Source organism: Gallus gallus, chromosome 2 (genome assembly GCF_016699485.2).
Source record: "Gallus gallus isolate bGalGal1 chromosome 2, bGalGal1.mat.broiler.GRCg7b, whole genome shotgun sequence".
NCBI lineage: Eukaryota > Metazoa > Chordata > Aves > Galliformes > Phasianidae > Gallus > Gallus gallus.
The window spans coordinates 2,380,185-2,398,886 of record NC_052533.1 but is presented as its reverse complement, the minus strand read 5'-3'; the positions used below and the strand labels follow the sequence as shown (position 1 = coordinate 2,398,886).

The window sequence follows — 18,702 nt, the reverse complement described above, 5'->3', positions numbered from 1 at the left end:
TTCAGGGCGCTCACATCTTCTGAGCACTGTGGGGGAATCCAGAATCAGCCGTTTTCATGGCTGCCTGCTGTCTTTTAAAGCTCCAATGCCTGTGTTTATAAAGGCAGTACTTAGGAGTTAACCTGGGACAGCACATGGCCTCAATTTACCTTGAAGTAACCCAAAGAGGAAAGGAAACCATTCCCAACTACCAGATCTGTTTCTACTGCGCTCTCTGGAGCATCCAAGCCGCGTGAATTTTAGCTTCCACAACTCTGCGTCCCCATTCCCTCCTGCCCGTCCATCATTAAGGGTACACGTCAATCAAACCCCACACCTAAAGGGGCGTGGTCGCTGATTGGGCGTGGTGAGATGGTGGGCGGGGTTTACTCGAATGCCCGCCCCCCTTGCATCCTCTGTTACCCATGCTGCCCCGCGCGCTGGCACTGACGTGGCCCCGGAGCGCCGCCATCTTGTGTGCCTGGGCGGAGAGCGGCTGAGCAGCGCGGGGGGAGCCGGCTCCGAGCGGGACAGCCCGAGGACAGCCAGACCCACTGCCCGGGGCAGCAGCTGACACCGGTGGGTCTCCGTTGCCCTCTTTCTGTCCCTTTTTCCTTCTCGTCGCCCGGCGTATCCGCCCACAGCCGCTGGGTGGAGCGGGGGAGGCCGAGGCCCGCGGGCGGCGGGGAGGTGCGGCGGCCCTGCGCTGAGGGGAGGCCCGGGGCCTGCTGCTTTCCGGCTGCCTTCTGCCTTTGTCTCCTCCTGCCGTTCTGCAGGCGGGGAGGAGGCCGCGGTGCTGCCCCATCCGCCTCCGTTCGCTCGTTTAGGGTGGGGGGGGTGGGGGGTTGAGTTGGGGGGGTGGGTGGATCGTTCATAGGGACAGATGTCGGGGGGGGGGGGGCCGCGCCGTTCCCCTCCCCCTTCCCGGAGCGAGGCGGAATGGCTTTCTCCTCTCTTCTTCCTCAAACCCATTCCGGCCTCGGCCCCGCCCGCGGATGGGATGCGGGGAGAGGTTGCCTGGTTTTCGGGTTAGCCGAAAGCTGTTCTCCTCTTAGTTCCTGAGCCTTGGGCTCCGAGTGGGGCTTCGTGCTGGGCTGCTGGGAAGAAGTTCAGCTTCAGCCTGCCGCAGTCTCAGTTTGGTATCCATTGCTCGGGTCTGGTGCCCTGGGAGATCAGTTTTCCTTGGCACGGCAGCCCCCCAATGGGAGGATATTACATTCTGTCTGAAAACACACTGCTATGTCTCTGTGAGTGGTTAAGGTGATACTTCAGGCTGATAACCTCCATCTGATGAAGTGGTAGGCTAGCAATGGGAACCTCTTTCTGAAGGAACCCCTTTACAGGGTGACTAAAATTTTACTGGACCATAAAACCACCAAAATGTTGTGTTTGTCATTGACCTTGCTGCTTTGCTGCTAGGTTTTTTGCCAAAGCAAATTCCACAGGTTGATTAGAGTTCTATCCAGAGACCTTGTTTTGAAATGTAACTTTGTCGATAACTAAAATGCAAACGATTTATTGCATACTTTGAACTTTGTTTTGCAAGCTGTAGGGCTGCAACGTCCCTCTGCAATATGTTCTATTAACCTTATTTTTCAGGCAAAGAAACCCAAGTCAAAGTAAATTGCTCAAGGTCATTTGGCGATGTGGCCATTACTGTTTTTACAACTGATTTGAAACACTTCTGTAGGAGAAAGGAACTCCAGCAGGACTGGAGGATTGCTTCATGGGTTTTGTAATCAACTTGTCAATACAAGTACTCATAATCTTACAGGTACAGAAAGGAAGGGATTCTTTGAAACCCAAGTTTGGGAGGCTGGTACAATGCCTTGGGTTTCTTGTGTTAAAAATAACACCCTGTGCTCCAGAACCCTGTTGGACTGCTTTGTCTGTTGTTGCAATTACATTGGGTGAAAGGGTGAGGTAGCTTGCCTCACTTGAACCTCTTCAGCTCTATTGGTTTTCTGTGTTTGATGTCCCTTCTGCTATGACAGAAGATGGAAAAGTGACTCAAGCAGATGTCAGCTCTTCTTGGGACACCATTCACTGCCATGGTAGCCTATGGTGTATCTGATAGTTGCTGGACCGTACCACTGAGAGCCTGGAATTGGGAGTAAAACACAAATAAAAGAAGGTAAATCTCTCCCCAGCACTTCAAGCTTTTTGCTGGGTTTTGGAGATTGCCTGGTTGTGAAATACAACACAGATCTGAAAAGGGTTAGGGCAGAAGTGCTGTGTTCTTGCTTGGCACATGCAGCTCCCTGTGTTAGTCAGTGAAAAGGGGAAGGCCTGGAGCTGTGGTTTTTCAAAGCAGACACAATGGGGGGGACAGGGGGCTGCATTCCAGACCTTATAATTGTAGTACTCCAGTTACACCTGTTGGAAAACCTGCTTTAAGCAGCACTCATACATTGCACTGAGGCACAGTTATCAGGTGAGCTATTGGTTACATTAATTGGTGAAAGAAGGAGAAGCTCATAATGCAAGGCTTCAGCTGAATTGGCAGTGCTGAAGCTGAGAGAACCTTTCTTTAAAAATAGAAGACCGGTGTAAAAATGAAAGTCCACCTTTGCATGTATCAGCAGCTTTTAAAGGTAGCATTCTTACAGATTTCATCAGCCTTCACGGGAGTCGGTTTCATTTCCTTGCAGTGGATGAAGTTGGTGAAGATCAGTCCACTTTTTCTTAGAAGGAATAGCTCTGATTCATTTTTAGAAATCTATGGAAGGCTTTGCCAAAGCTTTGCTACTGGAATGCTGCAGAGCTTTTATTCGAGGCGCTGCCCTCTGCCATTATTCCCTTTTTTAATTGATGAGTAAAGAGGTTTATAATCGGCTTCCTATTCCAGCAGCTGTTTTTTTTCTGTTGTTCAGCATATTTCTGTTTTTGCTTGCAAGTATCCATTTCTGTTTCTTGTTTCTAACACATTGAAGGACTGTGGCAATAGCTCTGCTGATGTTTCGATTCTCATTAAACTCACGCCTAACGAAGCTCTTATTCATACCCTGGTCTTGTACCTAGTTAGCTGTGTAGGCTCTGCTTTGACGTTTTCCCCAAACCAAAAGCCAGTTTCATTACTGAAGCTCTCCAGCGAGTTCTTGCCATTTCTAATGTGAGTGTAAACGTTGACTTAGTGCCCAGCTGGTAGGAATGAATAACAGGTTATTTGGCTTAGAATTGGAGATTTTAAACGTGTGAATAGTTCAGCCTTGAAAAACTGCTCAAAGCCTGACTGAAAAGAAATGCTTTCTCAATGCTGCATTCCCACAGCAGTGCCCACATCCGACAGGTGAATGTGGAGTCAGTCAGATCTGGGTGTTATGAATTGTTGGCACTGCTTTATTTCCTGAGTAGTCTGCAGGGAAGCCACGAAATTCTTCAGAAACCATCAGCTATGGCCCTTCTTGTGCTCGCCCCCCTGTCCCTTAAAGAAAATGTCGTTCAGAGCAGATGTACAAACCAATACATTGAAAAAATACACTTCAGAGTTACGTGTGGTTGCATGCAGTTGCTTAAAATAGTTTGAGATTTGGCTTTGAAATAGAAGTGGCGGCCTCTACATCAAGGTGAGAGTAAGGCCAGGGCTGGTTGTTGTTTTGAGTTTGGAGTTGAGCAGCCTGCCCTCTTTGCTTGATGCTGTTTTATTGGTTTTTTTTTCCTGTTTTTCTGCCTTTTTTTTTTTTTTTTTTTGGATTGAGTTCTTGTGGTATCAAGGAAGTGGTCGTCACCCCAAAGGAAACCTTCCCTCTTTCCTCTGCCCTTGCCTTGATCTTGTAAATGGAATTATTTTGTTTTCCTGCCACTCTGAGCCCGGTGCTCTCAAGAGGCTGGTACAGCATTTGGGAAGTGCTATATCTGGGTAATGTGTATAGACAGCAAGATGTTCAGCCTACTTATGTTGATTGAAGGTGCTACATCAGGAGCAGCTCCGCGTTGGATTTTCATTACCTCATTTCTCGCTGGCGGTTGACGTGTCCTCCATCTGCCTCAGGCATGCAGTGTGGTTGGGTGCCTTTCAGTTGGTCTTCTCAAACCTCTGCAGACCACATCTAGCTGTGCCTCTTCACGTGGGAGTGCGGTTATGTAACTGCATCTTGTGTTTTACATGATGCTTTGTGCAAGTACTTCTGAGCTTCTTTGGGAGGCAAATAACGTATTGATCACTGAGGATGTCTGCACCACCAGCCCCAAGTGGGGAGATGCATTCCTGTTGATGGAAACCCAACAGACATATCAGCTACTCCCGGATTTTGTGCTTAGTTTATGCCTAATGACATCAGGATGCTCTGAAGTCTCCAGTAAATCAAATCTAATGATCTGAGCTAAATTCCAGGGTTGAAGCCATGCAGTCAGAGGCCTCAAGTTGATACTTGGTCATCTCTCACTCGGGTTACCACATGTGGAAGTCTGGTGAGCTGTAACAGAGCATCTTAACCTGGAAGGAAATTGCTTCAGGTTCCAAAGAGCACAGCTGTACTTCACAGCCTGTGCCTACAGAGAGGTGATGTGAAGAACTGTGGGCCTGAATTCATCCTCGGGTTTTAGCAGTGTTTTAATCTTTGCTGGATCACTTCTCACGTTCCCTTCGAAGTCACGCTTTAAATTGTAAAGAACAAGCTGCCAACTTGGATTTGCACTTAAATTGAAGTTCTTTGCCCAGTCTCATGTGTAACACCAGCAGCAGCTGTTCTACTTGGATTTAAAAGTTTTCCCACCTCTCATTTACACGTGGGTTTGGTGCTCTTGTGTATGATTTCGTGCTTGTTTTTGCATGCTGAGCTTCCAGTGTAGATGCTATAAAGGTGGTATGAGCCAACTAGTGATAACAGGCTGGATTTCAGATTGATATTTCTGTTAAGTAACAAATTGATCAGCTTTTGTTTTCCTATGGCTGATAGAATCAAATTGTATTAATTCCACTTTAGGAATTATGGGTTTGATTCGGGTTTTTTTTTGTTCTTATGTTAGGAGTGGAGTCAGTGCTGATGTCAGGTTGGTAGGGACACTGGTGGTCTCTGTCTGAAACAGGCATTGAAGCAAAGATGGGAACCTCCTGGGGGAAGTTTCCCAGCTCAGAGGCAGCAGGTGCCTTCTGCGTGGCCGTGTGCTGGGGCTGAGCTTTTCTTGCCTGACCTTATTGCTGCTGCTGTTTATCAAAGGGAGAGAACAGATTGCCAAAATGATTGCATGAAGCAACTTCTATTGCACTGCCTGCCAAGTTCAGAGCCCTACTTCAGCCACTTTGGAAGCCTTGCGTGCTAAGGGTTGGTGTGTAGAAGGGAAATAAATGTATTTCTATAGTGCAGGCATAATTTTGCTAATTAAATAACCTTCAATTTTGGTCTTTTATGCTATGTTTAAAGGCAAGGATTTCAAGACACAGCTGTGCTTTCCTCGATACACTGCGTGCCCCTGTGGTCATACTGCTGTGGGATGGCTCTTTAGCTAGCAGTGCATCTGGGAAGACATGTGATGTCTCAGGGTAAGGGCTCTGAATGAAATGGCATTAACCACACATTAATGCATTCTAAATACAGAGTGCTACAGAAGATTAAATGCTGAATGATTGTTGGTCTTGAGATGCTCCTCAGAGCTCTTATTCTAACCCCTTTCAATTAATAAAGGCAAATTCTGGTTGTTACTCATGGGCTGTATTGCTTTAACAGGCACTGGTCTGCTTGCTCTGGCAGATGCTCATTCATTTTTAACTCATTATACCAAGCCTCTGAAAAAGGCTCCCTGTCCTCGGAATGGCTTATCTAACCGTATCACTTACTAGAAAACAGGCTGCTGAAAATGCCTGGCTTCCTTGCAACAGAACTGCAGCCTTACCCAGTGAATGTCTCTCTCTTGCTATTTACCAATGACACTATAGCTTTTCTGAACCTGCCCAGCAGGTTTCTGCTGCTGCACACCTCTGGAAGAGTAGGGTAGGTGAAGGTGAGCAGGAAGAGAGCTGTGCAGGCACACAGGCGTGGTTGGGAGCAGTGCTGGGCCTTGTGCTGGGGCAGCGTGCATGCTAGCTCTGCAGAAGGCTTGGGCTGTTGATTGAAATTGCTTTGAGCAGCCTGGTCTAGAGGCAGGTGTCCCTGCCTATAGCAGGGGGTTGGAATTAGATGATCTTAAAGGTCCCTTCCAAGCCAAACCATTCTATGATTCTGTGATACAGGTTGCGGATGTTTTAAGATGGCTGAAAAGTGACAAGATTACTTGATAAACCTAACAGACTCTAAAATTTTGCCATATTTTTGGAATGTTTTTGTCCTGGTCTGACTAACGGACTGAAATGAGAATTGAACTAAGCAGATTCAGCTCTGAAGTACACTGGAAGTAATCGTGTGATCCCTCAGCTGAGTTGTACTAATGGGTGACAGCAGAGTCTTGGGAAGCAGTTCCAGGCTGTGGCAGCACTGTCTGCGTGGTGGTGGAGTTTGAGCTGTCAGAGGGCTGGGCACTGCCCTGCTTCTCACCTGGCTGTTGAGGGACTGGTCATGGTCCTGCTGCTCATTTGGTTGAAGATTTTACAGGCAGGGAGGAAAGAACTCAAGGTGCATTGGCTCTTTTAGCGTGGTGTTACACAGTACTGACAGAGATGGCCTCCTGAGGGAAGCAGGCTTCCCTTTCCTGTGATAGCAAGCAGACATGCTAGCTGCTGTTAGAGGAAGGACACACAGACAGACACCTTCTCTACTGCCACGGCAGCATCCAACAGCTTTTTGATAGGAGCCACATCAGTGTGGAGGAGTTCTGCACATGGGCTTCTCCTGATATCCCGTACTCCTATAAAGCAGCCTGGAACTGGTGAGCTGCCAGGAAAAGGGAAATGCAGTGGGATTCATCACTGTTAGAGCCAAGGCTGTGCAGTGTGTTTGGCAGCATGGCTTCTCTGAGGGGTGGATTAAATGCTAAGGTTTGGTTCTCTTAACTGGTTGCTGCCTTTGGTCCCAAGCATTTAACAGACAATTAGGCTTTTACATGGGGGGGGTGGGTGGGGAGGGGAGATGGGGGGGAAGCTCTTGCAGGGCTTAAGGCTCTTCTGCAGAAGCACCATTTTGGTGTATTGTAAGAGCTCTGGTCTGATGTAACACTTCAGCCCTGGCATTTTTTTTCAGATAAAGCAGCAGATACAGTCAGCACAGGCAGCAGACAAAGGAAAGCCCCACAGCCTCCATCCCAGCCAGAGCTGCTGGGGAGAGACATTTCCTGCTGTGAATGATTTGGGTAAACAAGGACTCCAGCAAAACTGTTTTCTCTACTTCCTAATTAACTTTCCTGTTTATGTAAGTTTCATATAGATTCAAGTGGCAGTTGAATATTCATGGTAGTGATTCAGAAATACGAAGGAAATGGTGAAATAATAGAACTTCCAAAACTTCCATTTGGTTTTATTCCACAGGCTGCCCTTCTGGCTGATGGAGCTGTAAAGTTCCAATCACCCTGAGCTTCAGCGTGTGAAATGAACAATCTGACACGAGTTACAACTTCAGAAGTGCTGTTTGTCTTGCAGAAACTTTGGTGTGGACTCTGCCCTGTGAGGCTGCTTTGTGCTGAGACATGTGACTCTGTTCACATTGCAGTGCTCAGCTTTGGGGTTCAGAGTCGCTTCCAGCATACTTCCTGGGAGGGGCAGGGCAGCGGGGGCCTCCTGGTGCTGAGCAGGGCAGGCAGAGCTGAGCAGTGGGGCAAGGCTTTGGTCTGCAGCTTTGCAGCTTGTTTAATGGTCTTGAATAGCAGTTCTGGAAAGCACATGTCCTGTGAGAATTGTGTTTCAAGCACACAACTGCAGTGTAAAGCACGGAACAGCTTTGAGAGCTGATTCAGAGTTCATATTTGAGTTATGACTGGGTTTGCAGGAAACCCAACCCCTGAACGTTCCATGTCTTGGCTCTGTATGCTTCTGCTGTCTTAAGTGTGGTTTTTCAGCTGGACTTGATTTATTTGTTTCAAACTTACATCAGCATTGCTAGACAAAGCAGCAGTAGAAGTGAGTAACAGCTCCAGCCACATCCGACAGCTTTCAGACGGCTTTGTTCATCTCATGCAAGCAGAATAATGGTTCATGGTGATTGCAGTGCTGACGTGTGTGATGGCAGGTTGGGATGGCAGGGCCTTGTGGAAAAGCAACACTGGGGCTGCAGCCCCTTCCAAGAGTACAGCACAGCGGTGCCCTCAGCCCCAGCAGGAACTCTTGAAGCTGTTGATCCCTCCTGAGTGTCCACAGTGAAGGGAGAAACCTTTCCTATGCAGCAGTCATTTCTGGTAGTTAAGGTTTGGAGACATAGTTGGTTCCGTAAAGAAGTTCTCCAGTGTCAGTGAACAGAATGCTGCTTTGTGTGGCATTGTGTTCACTGCCCACTCCCAAAGGTTTCAAGAGGAAGGAAACTGTCCTGAGTAGAAGTGAATCCAAGCCATGTTCACAGTTTCCTTTTCAAAAGAAGGAACAACAGTGAAGACATGAGCATGCATTTAAAATTGTACTTCAGGTAAAGTAGTGCTTTTTGGTGAGACCTTAAGCTGAACAGTGAGGGACAAAGTGCTCCACGTTGTCTGTTGTGCTGAAAGCCAATAACAAACAGAAAAGTTCAAGAGCAGTGTTTAATACTGAAATCAGAGCAGTGTCTTTTTATCAGGGATAACTTCTGGCAGAGCTGTTTGTCTCTTGGTTTTGCTTCAATATGGGAGAATTCCTGGTCTCCACAGGCAGGGATTCCACGGGTCTGTATTGTCCGGTGCCTTTTTGGTGGCTGGTTGTGCCCAGGTCTGAACACAGCCTTTGGTGACTCATGAGTGACACTGTGATCTCTTTCTCCAGACTTCACTGGCCAGTGAAAGCATATCTCAAGATGGGAAATATTTTTGCTAACCTCTTCAAAGGCCTTTTTGGCAAAAAAGAAATGCGTATTCTAATGGTTGGTCTGGATGCTGCAGGAAAGACGACTATTTTGTACAAACTTAAACTTGGTGAAATAGTAACTACTATTCCTACTATAGGTAAGACATTTATATTTATATCAACTGCTTGCTTTGGGATCAGGGTGTTGTGTTTGCAGCAGTGCCTCACCTCTGCTGCCAGCACTACTGGTTTAAGTGACGTGGTGCTGCACCCTGACTTTGCTATCAGAACAGTTGCTGAGGCTGCGGTATGAGGATAGCACAGCCAAATCTTCTCACATGGCAGGAGATTTGTTTTCTTCTTGTTTTTTTCCCCTGTGCATTCCCTCCCTTCCATCACCTATGGGGTGGCCCCTTGTGGGCTGGGGCAGCCAGCTGCCTTCTGCTCAGCGTGCTGTGACCTCAGGTGTTTAAGGCTGAGAAATGGAGGGGTGCCTCCATGTTATCTGGGAGGAGAGCGGCTGAGAACTGTGATCCAAGATTTATTTCCTGTCCTCCAAAGCCTGTGGGTTTTTTTTTTTGTTGTTGTTATTATTTAATATAACACAGTTTGCTCTGATTCTTTTTTCACTGCTCAAGTAGCAGCTACAGCTGTTAAGTTCATTAGTTTAACGAAGTGGGGCGGGGTGATGGTGAGAGGAGCAGTTCTAGAGAGCCCATGTTTGGCTGTTCAGGGGGCTTCAGTGTTTATTTAAAGCAGACTTAAACTTCAAGGTGATGTTTTTAGTAGTGACGCTGAACGTGAGTAGCTAAATAAACGTAGTTGATCTGTACCCATTTTAACAGATTTTTGCCACGATTTCTATTTCAGGTTTCAATGTGGAAACAGTAGAATACAAGAACATTAGCTTCACGGTGTGGGATGTAGGTGGCCAGGATAAGATCAGACCACTCTGGCGCCATTATTTCCAGAACACACAAGGTGAGTGCTGACACTTAAATCATGGGCTTCAGAACACAGAGCAGGAGGGGTGGGAGGAAATCTAGAAAGCAGTCTCCTTTGTCCATCTGAATCACTGAGTTAGAATTCCTGCTCCTATGTAAGCGTCACAGCTCCCACCCATCACTTCAGAGCAGTCTTACATCTTGTTTCCTACAAACTGTAGCAGCCTTGTGAACTGAGAGCTTGTCACTTCTCCCACTGCTGTGCCTTTAATATGCAGGCATTAGAGTCCTGTCACAGGATTTCAAGAGATGCTTCTCATTGGAAAATATTGAGTGGTTCTGTAGCTGGAGAACAAGTTCCAAAAGCACGCACATCAACTGCTTGTTCTCACCAGCTCCTGGCAAGAGCAGGCTTTCTCTCAGACACGAGATTACAACAATACAAACTTTATTTTTTCATATAGTTTCTTTTCACAGCTTAATTTTGATGTTCAGAACCACGTATCACATGAAAACAGCACATGCTGCGTGCTTATGCTTACTGTCTGTTTTCTCCTAGGTTTGATTTTTGTGGTTGACAGTAATGACAGAGAACGAGTGAACGAGGCCAGAGAAGAGCTGATGAGAATGCTGGCAGAAGATGAGCTTAGAGATGCTGTTCTATTAGTGTTTGCTAACAAACAGGTATGCCAAAGGAAGGTGTCTTGCTGTAAGAAATCCTGAAAGCATGCGGTGTATTTGTGTTCTTAGCTGAAAAGCACTTTCTGTGGGTGAACTTACAGGAGGCATAGCTTGCTTTCCATCAGCTGTGCAGGCTCACTCGAGAAGGGTGAAAAAGCTGTACGAGTCCTTTTTTAGGGACAGGAAAATGGAGTACAGACAGAAGCAGTGCTGAGCTGAGCACTGCCTCCTGATAACAGTTGAGGTTAAATCAAAGCTGCAGCTGCAGAAAACATTTCCTGAGTGGAAAGTGAATGAAACGGGACGTGAGCTGTAACTGAGCATTCCTAACTTCATAAAGCGGGTTTAAAGCTGACGGTCAGTCAGAACTAATAGTTCAGGAAGGGCGAGCGTTGCTTCTCAGCTGGCAGGAGAGAAAAACATCTCTTGTTCCTCTGCAGGACCTGCCCAACGCCATGAATGCAGCAGAAATCACAGACAAACTCGGACTGCATTCTCTTCGTCACAGGAACTGGTACATCCAGGCCACCTGCGCCACTAGTGGAGACGGGCTCTATGAAGGACTGGACTGGTTGTCCAATCAGCTCCGAAACCAGAAATGAAACCATAAACCTTCCTCTTCCCTCTTTTTCCACCCCTCCCTCTTATTTCCTCCTATTCGCCCTTCGCTTTACTCTAATGTGGCAAACTGTGCTACTTTGTGGTATTGAGTGCCGGAAGCTGTTTTCATTTCTTTTGTCACAGTATATATTGCATCATGCTGTAAATGTGGCAAATACAAGCCAGAAAACAGTTAGGTTTCTTATTTAATGTAAATAGTTTTTGTTTCCAATGAGGCAGTTTCTGGTACTCCTATGCAATATTACTCAGCTTTTTTATTGTAAAGAATCAACTCACTGTTTAGTACTTGGAAGGGATGGAGTGGCTTAACATAGGGGTTGCCAGTGGTCCTTGTGCAGTAGAGCTGAATACTATCTCGGATGGGTTGTGAGATCTGTGAGGTCCGTTTTGGTGGTTGGTTTTTAACCTGAATACTGTATGTTGTTTTTTTTTTTTAATAGTCGAGGAAAAGTAAAAACACTTCAAGACACAAAGGTTTGCCATAGCTTCTGCTGTTCTAGCTCTGAGGTGGTGGCTCCTGATTCTTTGGTAACGGTGAAGCAGCGGCTGACACCAGGTTAGCTCCACTGGGTTAGAACACAGGTCGTAACCAACAGATCTCTGGCTCTTTCTCTAGCTCATGTTTGTTCATACTTGCTCTAAGATTTGTCTGACCTGGTTTAGATGAGTTGGCCGACTCACACTAAACCTCTGCCTTTTGGTTCAGGTGAGATTGATCACATCCATTGAACTTGAATCATTTCTGGAAGTCACATTTTTAGCCTGTTGTGTTCGTCAAAGGTGTTTTGTACTTTTGTGTGTAAACCACTCCAGAAGGCAAACTTTTCCACAGAAAGCACAGCCTGTACTAGTCCTAAGCTCTATAGTCAGAAAGTACTGTACTTAAGTAAGAATTGCCATGAAAAACACCAAACATCTATGTATAGTGTCTAGGGGAATAAAAAAAGCATGAGAGTTAGGAGAGTCATTCCACTCTAGAAGTATTCAATCCCATTTTGGAACAATCCCATATCTGTATATGTGTGAAAACCCTTGGCATCCCTCATACTGCAAGGTTCAGATTTGCCATCAGAAAAAAAGACCTCTTTACTTTTCTTTTGTATTTTGATAAACACTGAAGAAGCTGGAGCTGTTCAACTTTAACTTGAGGAACTATCAGAACTGGTTTGTTTAGTGTTGTGGAAACCTTTATTGCTTTCAATACACGATTAGTAATCAACTGTTTTGTATACTTGTTTTCAGTTTTCATTTCGACAAACAAGCACTGTAATTAAAGCTATTAGAATAAAATCTCTTAACTATTTCATGTTTTTTATGCCTTGCTGTTCATTTGATCATCTTGGCAAAATCATAATGAAATACTTGTTGAATAAAAAGTTTCATGAAACTTGCACTGGTATCGTGGTGTTCTCTATCATCTTTGTACAGTCCCTGCTCTGCCTTAAGGGCATCTGTCAGCTTCGTGTGTAGCCCCATCACTCTCTGCCTCTTTCATGTCCTCCTGGTTGGAGCTGCAGTTGACTTCTTGCCTCCCTCACACAGGCTGGAAAAGCATAAGGTGGGACGTGTTGTGTGGGTTAGACAGCAAGGGCTCACAAGGGGGGAGAATGGGGCTGGCAGGGGGACAGGGCTGGGAGCGCTGAGCTCTGCGGGCTGCTGACCTGACACTGCTTTTCTCAGAGTTAAATGAGATGGTCTTCCACTGAGCACTGCTTCACTCTGGGACTGGCTGCCCTCGTACAGAGAGAGGCTCACAGAGTGAGGTGCTGGGGGTGCTGCAGGCAGCGATTGGGTTTATTCAAGGTTCCCAGCAAGGGCTACTCTGAGCTCATCTCGGTAGTAAATGGTAATCAGTGTTAAGCAAACAGTGACAAGGGATTGCAAAATTCTTGTAAGTCAGGTTATTCTTTCAAAGCTGTTTGTCTCACCTGGACTTTCAAGCTCTGAATCAGGCTCTGTGCGTGCCTAGCTGAGCAGGGCATCTATTTATTCCTGTTCTGGGAGGGAACTGAACCTGAAGGGCCAGCTCTTCTGCTGCTGTCACTGAGCAGAGCCCCCAACTCCTCCATCCTCCCACGCCTCCGTAAAGGCGGATGCTCTGCTGTGCTCCAGCACCGTAACCACCAACAGCAGAGATCCTCCTGGGCGTGTGGATGTCTGTACATTAACTTCTGTGCGAGGTGTGTTGCTGTGAGGGTTGCGTGGTGTCCAGCCTGCCCCAGCCATACAGCCCATGCTGGAAGGAGGAAGAGATGAGGAACATAGTGATGTTATCTGGGATCACTGAGATGTGGGAGTAGCCCTCGAGGCAGCACCAGCTTTATTCTGGCCTGGGCTCGGCCAAGCCCATGGGGATTTTAGCCATCCATCCTTCCCTGTCCACAGGAACCTGTGTAGCAGCTTGGGCAGGAAAGCAGAGGCAGCTGGATAGCTGCACAGCCCTGAGGCGGGGATGGGGTGAGGATCCTTCACATCCCTTTCTGCCTTTTCTCAAAGCCTTTTGCTCCTTAGGATATGGGGTTGGGGTATGAAATAGGCATAGGTGCCGCCTTCACACAGCGCTTGGAGATGGGAGTGGTGGGAGCAGAATTAGGGACTGCAGGAGGGGACGCAGCCCGGGATGGTGTGAGCCACCTCAGGTGGCTTCTCTGACCCTCACCTTCAAAGCGCTCAGCTCCTCGTGCCCCCATTGGGAGGATCCACCTCAGCCAGCTCTGCCGGCAGCTCCCACCCTGCCCTGCTAGAAAATGAAGCTGGATGAGGGCACCGGGGAGCAGTGCCCCAAAATGGGCCCTGAGATTGGTGCAGACTTCGTGCTTTTAGTTCCCTTTACAGCCTGGAGCTGCATTAACCTTCCCCAGGCAGCACAGCTGTGCTCCGCTTTCCCACCGCTGCCCTGTGCTGGGATGCTCCCAGTGGGCATCGGGCACTGCCCAGACCCCAAGAAGCAGCAGTAGGTGACCCTGAAAGCAGCAAGCTCATGGAAAAGATCTGGACTCGCATGGATTGCATGTGGATGTGGGGCTGCAGCCGCTCAGATGACGAAGACTCACACCATGGTCCTGCAAACAGGGCATCAACCCCACCCAAAAAAACATCTCAAGGGGAAAAAAAGAATCCATGCAACATCTGCTGCCCGCAGCAGCTGGGTTAAGCACACACCCACAGCCAGGAGGGGAGCGGGACAGAAGGGCTTTATTCCAGCTCATCCCGCAGCGATGAATGCTGCCCTTGTTCCATGTGGGCTGTTGGCAGCGCGGTGGCACAGCCCCTCGGCTAACAGAAGAGCCTGAAAACTGCCCAAGTGCAAACTGACACCACTCCCCGGCACGAGGCGTTTGTCTGCCAAGACACACAGAACAGCCCTGTCTTGGGTGGGAGGAATGGCATCACGGCCCACACAAACACGGCCCTTGTGCTCCGTGCTGATGGCCCTATGAACCAGGAGCTGCTCGGGATGTCCCCTTTCCACGTGGACCAATATTGCTAATTACGGATTTCAAACCCATGCCGAGCACATAAATACCCATATTTACGTTGTGAGGTTTCAGATCCCGGATGGGAACAGAGCTCTGCATACATCTGCAGGAGGTGCCCCGACCCCATCCATCTGCCAAGGACTTATGTCAGCGCTTTCCTTTTGAGCCAGAGAGGCAATTTCTCAGCCAAAAGGGACGCGTGTCACCCTGCCACCCCCCTGAGAGCTCCCAGCTGTGACATCTCCGCTTCCTCCTGCCTTGCTGGTGGCTCACGCCCAGGTGTCCCCAAATTAAAGACTTTCAGGGGTCAGAGCTGTATGCTGGATCCCAAAGAGGTCGGTCTGGAGAGGACAGATCCATGGAGGCAGGACCCAGGCACCTGCTGTGTTTTGCTCCCATTCTGTAATGGTGTTATTCTGATTTTCCATATACCACAGGTGAAGCCAACAGCAGGGTGAGCTCCCGGTGCTGCCCCAGGTTTAACTTAGGGGAAGCAAAGGTGACAGCTATAGATCCCACAGAGGGGATGTGTCAGTGTCCAAATCGTAACACGCAGGCAATAACCAGGCTGCGCTGAGGCCAGCGCCCAACAGCCAGACCCAGCAACTGTAAAGCTGTGACTTTAATTTAGATAATAACCTTAAAAAATATATAACCTACGGAACATCCCTTCCAGCAAAACCCCTCAGTCATCCGAATCCGTATCGTGACGCTGTCTGGCCCTGTGGGATCGAGATCGGCTCCTGCTCCTCCTCCTGCCCTTGTGCCGCGGGGATGGGTGCCGCTGGCCGTTCCTGCTGCGGCTCCGTGCCCTCCGGCGGCGGGAGGAGGGGCTCCTGCCCGAGGCGCCGCTGCTGTGGGAGGAGTCCGTGTCACGGCGGTGCCGGTGCCGCGACGCCTCGGGACGGCCGCTGTGGGATGCTGGGCGGTCCTGGGCTTTCCTCCGGTGGCGTCTGCAGGGACAGAACGGTGTCACCCCGTGGGAACAGCCCTGCTGTGTGCCTCCCCCACCGACCCCACTACCTCTCGTCCTGGTCTGGAGAGGAGGCGGAGGATGACGGGGTGTCGTCCCGCTTGTGGTGTTTATCTTTCTTCTTCTCCTTCTTGTGTTTCTTCTTTTTCTTTTTCTTCTTCTCCTTTTTGGATTTCTTGCTGCTCTCCGTCCTGTGGGAGCAGAATAGGGCAGCACCGCTGGGTGCAAATCCCTCCAACCCCTCCTGTGCCAAACACCCACCCCTGCTGGGCCTTCACCAGGCCTCCTTTACTAAAGGAGAAACAGTAAAAGAAAGGAGTTTTGAGGGTGACTCAGAGGTTTAGGGGCATTCAGACTGAAGCAGAACAAGCCCAAACCAAGCAGCAATGCAAAATGTTCGCTTCAGTGCAATACTGTCAGGAGAAGCAGGGCCATTCCTGGCTGGTTCTGACCCACCAACCAGGGCTGGGCAGTGTGGGACGCATCCCAGTCCTCACCGCTTCTCCTCTGCCTTCTCCTCCTTGTCCTGTTTCCTTTTGGAGCCAGACGCCTCGGGACTGCTGCACACCTTCTGGTGCTGGAGCACGGGCAGAGAAAAGCACAGAGTGAGCGCGTGGGCCTGCCCAATGCTTTGAGTGACACACACAGAATAAAAGGGCTCTCTGCCTTTAAAAGGGAATATTAACTTTGGGAACAAATGAAAATGCCCACAGCAGTCGCTTCCGACCTAAACACTCGTGTTTATTTCATGCTCACCCATCAACCCCAACGTACCGTGAAGACAGAGAGCCCCATCTTGGCCGCCTCCTTGTCCTCCTTGGAGAGCATCACCCGCCCGGCGCTGCCGCTGGGGGGCAAAAACAACATCCATGGGCCACAGGATTGCATATATGCAATAAAATGCAATAAAATGCAATAAAAGTTGCATTTTGTTTTTAAAAAGCTGCTCTGAAATGCAGCGTTTTGGTGCCCACCTGGAGCTGCCCAAGCCCACCAGCCGATCCACGTCCTCGGCTCGCTCTGTGCTGTCCCGTTTGCACACCTCAGCCAGGTCCTGTGGGCAAAGCGTTGAGACCCCATGAAAACACAGAGCATGGGGGATGCCCTGACCTATAGGGACAGCGGGGGTGCCCTCACCTCCTTGCTGAGGCCTGTGGGCTGCCTCTTCACGTTCTTGTAGCCCCTAGAGTCACAGAACCATGGAGTCACAGCACGTCTCTGGTCAGAATGGACCCACAAGGACCCTCAATTCCAACCCCCAGCTTTGCACAGCACCACCCAAACCCCATCCCTGTGTATGAGAGCCCACTGTTCCATGCCCACCGTTCCATGCTCGCTGCCCGATGGGGCAGAGCCTTTCCTTAACGCCCTGGAAAGATCCAGACCTCTCCACAAGGTCTCTCCACCCTCAATGGAGTCAGCAGCTCCTCCCAGTGTATCAGCAGCACCAGACTTGCTCAGAACACATTCCTGTCCGACATCCAAGCCACTGATGAAGACGTTACAGATAACCAGGGCACCAGCAATGCACGGTTGCCAGCCGGACGGAACCCCATTGGCTGTACCCCTTGAGACCTGTCAGCCTGCTGCTCACCTACCGCCCCACGGTTTTGCCTGCTTGTGTTTCTCCATGCTGTGAGAAACAGCATGGAGAGCTCGACTGGAATCCCCAATGATAACATCAACTGGCTTCCCCTGACAACCACAGGGGCGACCTCGTCATAAAAGGACATTCCGTTGGTTCAACACCATGAGCTCTTGGTGGTGGTGACCAACGACTGCGTTGTCCTTCAGGTGTTTTTTTTCGGAGGGGTTCAGAGTGTCTATTTTGGGGGGAGTGTCACAGAGGATTTGTAGGGGGGTGCTCACAGTGCTGCCATCATGGCCTCCTGCTCAGCCAGGCGCACGGCCGCCAGCTCCTCCTCGCGGGACAGCGGGGCGGGCTCCTGCTTGCCCTTGGCGTACCACGTCAGGTCCTTGCCCTTCTGCCAGCGTCCCACCGGTGCCATCAGAGAGTTTCCTGCAGGGACACAACCGCCCCACGTTGTCCTCAGCCCCTTATCTTCACCCCACACACAGGGCCGGGGATGAAGGCCTTACCCAGGTAGTTCTCGCGCTGTTTGTCTGTCTTGACGTCCTCCCAGCTGAACTGGTCCTGGCCCCCCCGGACCCCTCCTCGGGATGAGCCGAACATGGTGACGGGGTGCTGCAAGGATGGGCCGTGTTATCATGGCAGAACAGCAGGCTGCCCCTGAAGTGCAATGGGGGGAGGATGGGGGAGGTGCAGGGCTCCCCCAGCAATGCATTGTGGGGGAGTGAAGGAGATGCAGGGCTCCCCTGCAGTGCAATGAGGAGGGGGGCAGGGAGGTGCCTCCTGTTGCAATCCTAGAGCCATAGGAGCTGTAGGTATAAAGCAGGGGTTACGCTGAGGTCTTGAGGGGGGTAGGAAATGTAAAGAATAGGGGAGAAGGGCAAAGTATGAGGTGGATTCTGCAATGTCTGGAGGTGGAAGGGTTGCACAGCTTTGAGGGGGGGGGGGTTGGATGGCCAGTGGGGTTGGAGTCTGGAGATGGGGGTTTGAATGGGTTTGGGGAACAGGTGGGGTGGTTGCAAAGCCTGGACATGGGATCTGTAGAGGGTTGGGGGGAGGCGACTGCATGACCCATTGGAGACACATGGGCTGGAAATGGGCTTGCATGGGCTAGAGGGGGGCACGTAGCTTGGCAATGGAGGTCTGCGTGGGTTGGGGGTGTTACCTGGGCTGGTAATGAGGGTCTGAGTGGGCTGGGGGGTTACCTGGGCTGCCAATGGGGGTCTGCATGAGTTGGGACGACCCAAAGGGGGGGGCTGCACGGCCTGGGGAAGGCCGCCCAGCGGTATGGGAGGGAGGGGGGAAACCGCGACCCCAAAGCCGGGGCCGCACCCCCAGGATCACAAAGGCGTTGGAGGTGAAAACGGCCCAACCCGCGACCCCCCCCCCCCGGCCCAGCCCGGCCCTTCCCCCGGCACGCACCTCTCCGGGCCGCGGGGCCCGCGCGCTGCAGCCCCGCCCCGGGCGCTACCACCGGACCGGGAGGGGCGACGGGCGGTACCACCGCAGTACGGGGGGAAGGATGGGAGAGGAGTGAACGGCCGTGCTGCCCTGAGCCGCCCAAAGCAGTCGTGAAATGAAGCAAAACCACCGGAAACCCC

General features: G+C 50.0%; 2 protein-coding genes across 6 annotated transcripts; one reads left to right on the top strand and one right to left on the bottom strand.

The window, feature by feature from the left end:
• The first annotated feature begins 454 nt into the window (after positions 1-454).
• ARF1 (ADP ribosylation factor 1) lies at positions 455-12,451 on the top strand. 2 transcript variants are annotated; one of them, NM_001006352.2, is made up of 5 exons: positions 455-558; positions 8,792-8,970; positions 9,683-9,793; positions 10,316-10,440; positions 10,878-12,451. In NM_001006352.2, exons 2-5 carry the CDS (start codon positions 8,823-8,825, stop codon positions 11,037-11,039), a joined length of 546 nt encoding a protein of 181 aa, NP_001006352.2. In that variant the 5' UTR covers positions 455-558; positions 8,792-8,822; the 3' UTR covers positions 11,040-12,451. The 2 variants fall into 2 exon arrangements, with proteins under 2 accessions (NP_001006352.2, XP_040535753.1); XM_040679819.2 differs by lacking the exon at positions 455-558 and adding an exon at positions 3,113-5,461 and having other exon boundaries at positions 10,878-12,449.
• A 2,690-nt stretch (positions 12,452-15,141) lies between these two features.
• Positions 15,142-18,558, bottom strand: C1orf35 (C1orf35 homolog). Of its 4 annotated transcripts, none has more exons than XM_046933941.1 (9): positions 18,267-18,558; positions 17,611-17,716; positions 17,380-17,530; positions 16,648-16,693; positions 16,485-16,564; positions 16,285-16,357; positions 16,008-16,087; positions 15,561-15,701; positions 15,142-15,490 (listed from the first exon to the last, which is right to left on the bottom strand). In XM_046933941.1, the coding sequence occupies exons 2-9, from the start codon at positions 17,702-17,704 to the stop codon at positions 15,223-15,225; spliced, it is 933 nt and encodes a 310-aa protein (XP_046789897.1). In that variant the 5' UTR covers positions 17,705-17,716; positions 18,267-18,558; the 3' UTR covers positions 15,142-15,222. The 4 variants fall into 4 exon arrangements, with proteins under 4 accessions (XP_046789897.1, XP_001232812.3, XP_015136624.1 ...); XM_001232811.7 differs by having other exon boundaries at positions 18,307-18,558; XM_015281138.4 differs by having other exon boundaries at positions 17,611-17,761; positions 18,524-18,558.
• Between the last annotated feature and the right edge of the window lie 144 nt (positions 18,559-18,702).